The sequence below is a fragment of the Trichosurus vulpecula genome, chromosome 2, assembly GCF_011100635.1.
Source record: "Trichosurus vulpecula isolate mTriVul1 chromosome 2, mTriVul1.pri, whole genome shotgun sequence".
In the NCBI taxonomy this organism is placed as follows: Eukaryota; Metazoa; Chordata; class Mammalia; order Diprotodontia; family Phalangeridae; genus Trichosurus; species Trichosurus vulpecula.
In genome coordinates this window covers 168,173,230-168,179,842 of record NC_050574.1, presented here as the reverse complement: position 1 = coordinate 168,179,842, position 6,613 = coordinate 168,173,230, and the positions used below count along the sequence as shown (strand labels likewise).

Here is a 6,613-nt window from a genome sequence, read left to right as displayed (position 1 = left end):
TCTATAAAGTATAGGAATTAATTGTTCTTTAAATGTTTAATAGAATTCACATGTAAAACCATCTGGCCTTGGAGATTTTTTCCTAGGCAGTTCATTGATGGCTTGTTCAATTTCTTTTTCTGAGATGGGATTATTTAGGTATTTTACTTCTCCTTCTGTTAACCTGGGCAATTTATATTTTTGTAAATATTCATTCGTTTTGCTAAGGTTGTCCAATTTATGGGCATACAATTGGGCAAAATAATTCTTAATTATTGTTTTAATTTCCTCTTCATTGGAGGTGAAGTTCACCCTCTTCATTTTTGATGCTGGTAATTTGGTTTTCTTCTTTCTTTTTTTTTTAATCAAATTGACCAAAGGTTTATCAATTTTTTTGTTTTTTTCATAAAATCAGCTCTTAATTTTATTTATTAATTTAATAGTTTTCTTGATTTCAATTTTATTAATCTCTCCTTTGATTTTCAGTATTTCTAATTTGGTATTTAATTGGAGATTTTCAATTTGTTCTTTTTCTAGCTTTTCAAGTTGCATGTCCATATCATTGATCTCCTTTTTTATCTATTTTATTCATGTAAGCATTTAGAGATATAAAACTTTCTCTAAGAACTGCTTTTGCTGCATCCCATAAATTTTGGTATGTTGTCTCATTATTATCATTCTCTTGAATGAAGTTATTAATTGGTTCTACGATTTGTTCTTTGGCCCACTCATTCTTTGTTTTTTTAATTTTTTAGGGGGTGAAGGTAGGGCAACTGGGGTTAAGTGACTTGCCCAAAGTCACAAATCTAGTAAGTGTATCAAGTGTTTGAGGCCAGATTTGAACTCAGGTCTGTCTGACTCCAGGGCCAGTGGTCTATTCAGTGTGCCACCTAGCTGCCCCAGGCCCACTCATTCTTTAAGATTAGATTATTTAGTTTCCAATTAATTTTTAGTTTATTTTTCAATGGTCCTTTGCTACAAATAATCTTTATTGCATCATGATCTGAAAAGAATGCTTTGACTACTTCTGCCTTTCTGCACTAGACTGTGAGGTTTTTGTGCCCTAGTACATGGTCAATTTTTGAGTATGTGCCATGTACTGCTGTGAAAAAAGTGTATTCCTTTTTATCCCCATTCAGTTTTCTCCAGAAGTCTATCATATCTGCCTTTTCTAAAATTCTATTCACCTCCTTAATGTTTTTCTTGTTTATTTTGAGGTTAGATTATCAAGTTCAGAGAGGGGGAGGTTTTTTCCCATTTTTTCAGTGTTTGTGTCACAGAGTTGAGGCCCCTGCCCATCAAAATAAGTTATTTCATATAGAGTGCACAAAACATGAAAAGCTAAGAGACTTTCTGTGAAGACTCCCAGAGAGTCATTTTGCATGAGTTCCATGCCTCTCTGAAAGGTGCAAATGCAGGAGATGGCACCCTCATCCATTTTCATTAGCTGGAGCCCTCCTCTTTGGTCAGAGATGCCTCAGTGGCTGTGGCCATGGCCATTGGTGTGGCCCCCTCCACATCCTCTCTCACTTTCTCTTCTTCATCCTCGTCCTGGGGATAGAAGTGTCGATACTTCTGCATGCATTCTTGCATGGCCCGGAACTGATCCACATAGTCTGAACTTTTGACTTCCTCCATGCTGTAATGGAAACAGGAGAAGGCTGACTTGAACTGTTCTCCACAGGGACCACTGGCCATTCCCCCAAAACATGGGCAGTTCCAATTAATGTTTTCATTGGGTGGTATCAAACTGTGTTCTTCATCGGGATCATTGGGGTCATTGGCTACCAGCTCAGTGTTGTTTGACTGTCCATTTCTTCCTGTAAATCCCTTAACTTCTCCTCTAAGAATTTGCATGCTATACCACTCAGTACATATATGTTAAATAATGATATTGCTTCATTGTCTATGGTGGCTTTTAGCAGGAAATAGTGTCCTTCCTTATCTCTTTTAATGAGATCTATCTTTGCTTTTGCTTGGCCTGAGATGAAGATTGCTACCCCTGCTTTTTTTACTTTAGCTGAAGCATAATATATTCTACTCCAGCCTTTTACCTTTACCCTGTGTGTATCCACCTGTTTCAAATGTGTTTCTTGTGAACAGCATATTGTAGGATTATGGCTTTTAATCTATTCTATCTACCTCCACTTTATGAGAGAGTTCATCCCATTCACATTCACAGTTATGATTACAAGCTGTGTCTTTTTCTCCATCCTATTTCACCCCTGTTTATGATTTTATTTCTCCCTTCTCCTTTCCACTCCTCAAAAGAGTTTTGATTTAGACCACTGCCTTCTTCAGTTTAACCTCCCTCTTGATTCCCCTCCCTTATCTTACCTTTTTCCCCTTGCTACTTCTTCCCTCCCTTCTGACCACCCTCTGCCCTTTTCTTTCCCCTTCCCCTCCTACTGCCTATAGGACAGGTTTGATTTCTTTACTTATCAGAATATGTTATTCCCTTCTTGAACCAAATCTGATGAAAGTAAGGCTCAAATACTGCTCTTCTCTCTCCCTTCTGTCCCTCTACTATAATAAGTTTTTGTGCCTCTTCATGCAATGTAATTTACCCTTTTCTACTACCTCTTTACCTCTTCTCCCAGAACCATCCCTTGTATCTCTTAATTATGTTTTTATCATTATATTAGTTATTATATACTGACACCCACAGTCTATGTATATCCCTTTCAATTGTCATAATAACTGTACTATTCTCAAGATTGACATATATATATATATATATATATATATATATATATATATATATAACATATATAAAACAATATGAACCTATATAAGGATGTAAATAATTTGCCTTATTGATTAACAAGGGTTTTTCCCCTGTTTATGTTTTTATATTTCTCTTGGATTTGTATTTGAAGATCAAATTTTCCACTGAGCTCTAGCCTTTTCATCAGGAAGGTCTGGAATTCCCTTATTTCATTGAATGTTCACACCTCCTTGCTTGAAAAATTATGCTCAGTCTTGCTGGTTAGTGGATCTTTGGTTGTAGTACAAGCTCCTTTGCCTTTTGGAATATCATATTCCAATTTCTCCTCTCATTTAATGTAGAAGCTGAAAGATCCTGCATGATCCTGACTGTAGTTCGGTGATATTTGAATTGTTCCTTTCTCGCTGCTTCTTCTTGACCTGATAATTCTGGGATTTGGCCATAACATTTCTTGGATTTTTCAATTTGGGATCTCTTTCAGGGGGTGATAGGTGGATTCTTTCGATGACTTTCGATAACCCTAACCCTCCGGTTCTAGGACCATGGGGCAGTTATCCTTGATGATTTCTTGGAAGATACTGTCCAGGCTCTTTTTTCATTGTGGCTTTCCAGTAGACCAATAATTCTTATATTGCCTCTCCTGGATCTATTTTCCATGTCAGTTGTTTTTTCCAATCAGATATTTCATGTTTTCTTCTATTTTTTTCATTCTTTAGATTTTATTTGACTGATTCTTGATGTCTCATAGAGTCATTAGCTTCTACTTGCCCAATTCTAATTTTTGTTGTATTGTTTTCTTCCTGTAGCTTCTCTATCTCCTTTACAATTTGGTTGATTTTACTTTTCAATGAGACATTTTTTCCATTTATATTCTGATTCTCCTTAACCATTTTGCCAATTTTACTTTTTAAATATTTGTTTTCATCAATGAATTTTTTTTCCATTTTTTCTTTTACCTCTCTAATTTGGTTTTTAAAGTCCTCCTTGAGTTCTTCCAGGAATGTTTTTTGGGCTGAAGACCAGTTCACATTCCCTTTTGAGGGTATAATGGGTATGCTGTCCATGCTGTCCTCTTCTGAATTGGTATTTTGACCTTCCCTGTCTCCATAATAGGATTCAATGGTCTTTGGCTTTTTAGTGTGGTTTTTCATGTTTTTTTTTTTCCTCCTGGCTTCTAAAGTGGATCTCTGCTTCTGGGGCTCAGGGGGCTCTGTCCCAAGCTTCTTGTGTTGGTATCTCTGGGCCTGATTACTGGCTTTGTATGCTATGGCCTCTGGTTTCTTGAGGTGTAGGGGATGGGTGATCTAGCTGCTGGAAGTCTCCTTTTTCCTGGGACTGCTCTACAGCACAGGTGGTCTCAGCTGTTGCCTGTGCTGGTGTCTGCCACTTCCCCTGGCATGTCTGTGGTCCTGGTGTTGATGTTTGCTTGCTCCACCCCCCGGAGCTCAGTAATTCTTATTGTTCTGCTGAGGTGGGGCCTGCTGGGACACCTCTCTTCCTGCCCTAGTCTCCTTCTGCCACTAAAAGAAGGGCCCTCTCCCCAACTTCTCTCACTAAAAGGCTACTGAAGCCCCACTTCTGGCTCCTCAGTTTCTCCTGTGGTCGTATTCTCTGGGTTTATTCAAGGGAGGGATGAGAGCCATTTTACCTGGCCATCATGGCTTCCAGAAGTTCAAGAAGGCAAGTTTCAAACCTTTAGGCTGTGGGCTGGAAGTCTCTGAGGTAGTTGCTCCCACAGCCACAGGCTCTGCACTGCTGTCTCCCATACGTCAGACAGACTCCTGTCCTAGGCTGAGAGGCCTGGGGCTCCATCACAATGGTAGCCAGCACTTCCGCCCTGGGGCCACTCCTGCTCCAGTGTTTTGCTCTCCCAGAGACTGAGCACTGGCTGGATTCCTCTGCTGTTACCAGTTGTTGTGTCTGGTGTCATTCTGCGTGCTGGGAGCTCCTGCCCCTCTCAGTCTACTAGTGGCTTCTACTCTCTCAAATCAGCTCAGACTCACTTTTTTAGATGTATCTGACAGGATGTGAGAGAACTCCATTAGTTCCTTCCTTTCACAGAGCCATCTTGGTTCTGCTTCCCCCTAAGTGCTTCTAGATGCTGGTTAGAGCACCTTCATCAGTGAATGTGGGACTGGCCAGTGAAAGTTGTTTTTTTTTTTTCTATTTTCTATTGAACAAGATCAGCATAGTGTCCAATAATGCCTTCTGGTAGATTAAAGTAATAAAAGAAACAAGACAATGGGTAGGCAAGATAATTGACTACCTAGGACATAACAGTATTATTTAAAGGACACTTATTCTTCTTACTCTTTATAAATGAGAATATTCTGTCTTTTGAATTTACTCAAACCCATTTTTAAAGTTTTGAGTTTTGTCTCCTTTATTTTCTTTCTCAGGGCATTCATTGTTTTTAAATGATTTTCCACTTAATTCTCATTAACATCTCTGATTTTTCTCCTTATCATTTCCTACTTTCACGTTATTAGACTTTTCAAATATTCTGGAGATTCATGTCACCATTCTATTAACCTTTCTTTGGTTTTTGTAGTTCTTACAGAACTATATTTCCATAGAAAGATTTGTTCCCCAGTTCATTTACCCCATCGAACTTCATTCTATTAAGAGTATTTCGGATTATTTGCCTCTTTAATGACTTTGCTAGTTTATCTGTGATGATTTCCTTATAATGACTTTTTTTCTTCCCCCTTTGTTACTTTTGTCTTTTACTTTATTACCTATTTTCTTTATTATGTCTTTTACTTTATATTTATCTATTTACTTTATTATTACCTTATTCATCATATTTATTTATTACTTTATTTGGCATATTTTTCACTGTTTTGAGGTAAAGGTAGGGTGGTGATAGGGGTAGGGATTTGGGAAGTCCCTTGTACAAAATGCTACAGAAGAAAAAAAAGGATAACTGGCTCAGATAAATTATTTCTGGCTCCTAAATATGATAGCCATGTACCAGTTCTGCTTATAGTTTCCGTTAGCAATTTTTCCTTACAGAAATGAATAATTCTGGATGGTGAACTATGTAGGAAGAAAAGTATACCTATAAAGAGGCAGGATCTGGGCCAAAAAATTCCTCTTCCGTGCCTTCTCCCCTCCTACATATTTGCTTTTCCAGAATAAATGATCCCGATTTCTTCTAACTTTCCCCAGCAGGCTTATTTTACAAATGCTCATAATTTTGATCACTCTCTTCTAGGTCCTTTTAAACTTTCAATCTTCTTCAAGTTATGAAACCATAATCCTCTAACAGGGCCTTGAATGAAGAGATTTGTTGTTTCATTCAAATGACATCTTCTCTTTTGGTGTCCTTAGATATATTTCTTTATAATGAGCTTATACCTTTACACAAGCTTCATTTCCAAAAGGCTGACTCAGTTTCTTCCTGTCTTAGAGAACTGATGGAAAAAAACCAAAAATCTAGAAGCCTTATTCTTTTAATAGGCATGATTTATTTAATTGGTCCCTGCTGTATTAACCAAATAGGTGGGTGTTTCATGGTATATGAGCTGAGGTAAATCTCCCTTTTGGCTGGATGAAAATTGTAGAACTGGATCCAAGGTTTATCTTATAGGCTAAATGAGGTTCACAGAAGCTTTAGAATATTTTGCATCTCGTAATTGCAAAAGCTGCCTAGGCCATTTTGCAACCTCAGGTTCTTGCCATCTTGTTAAATGTTGCCAATGGACTGTGTAGGACATTTTTTTCCTATCATTCAATTGAGCCTTTAGTTTTCCATGGAAAGTATTTTTGTATAATTAAGATGCATTTGTGGGTTTTTGTGTTTTTATCTTGACTAATTAGTAGATAAAGAAGCAAAACTAAGCAATTTATGTCTAAGTTGCTTCCATTTTATCACCAGGGGATTTTGAAATGGGAGTAATATGC

General features: G+C 37.6%; 1 protein-coding gene across 1 annotated transcript; it reads right to left on the bottom strand.

Annotated features, from left to right (window-relative positions):
- Positions 1–1,422: 1,422 nt before the first annotated feature.
- LOC118836849 (mitochondrial intermembrane space import and assembly protein 40-like) lies at positions 1,423–4,473 on the bottom strand. The gene is made up of 2 exons (XM_036743991.1): positions 4,401–4,473; positions 1,423–1,799 (listed from the first exon to the last, which is right to left on the bottom strand). The coding sequence occupies exons 1-2, from the start codon at positions 4,471–4,473 to the stop codon at positions 1,423–1,425; spliced, it is 450 nt and encodes a 149-aa protein (XP_036599886.1).
- Between the last annotated feature and the right edge of the window lie 2,140 nt (positions 4,474–6,613).

Excerpts from the sequence above, each read along its gene's own strand:
- LOC118836849 (XM_036743991.1), bottom strand. The coding sequence starts at position 4,473 with ATGGGAGACAGCAGTGCAGAGCCTGTGGCTGTGGGAGCAACTACCTCA. Across the intron at positions 1,800-4,400 it reads TTCCAGCCCACAGCCTAAAG|GAAGAAATGGACAGTCAAAC; the intron begins GTTTGAAACTTG and ends AGGGATTTACAG.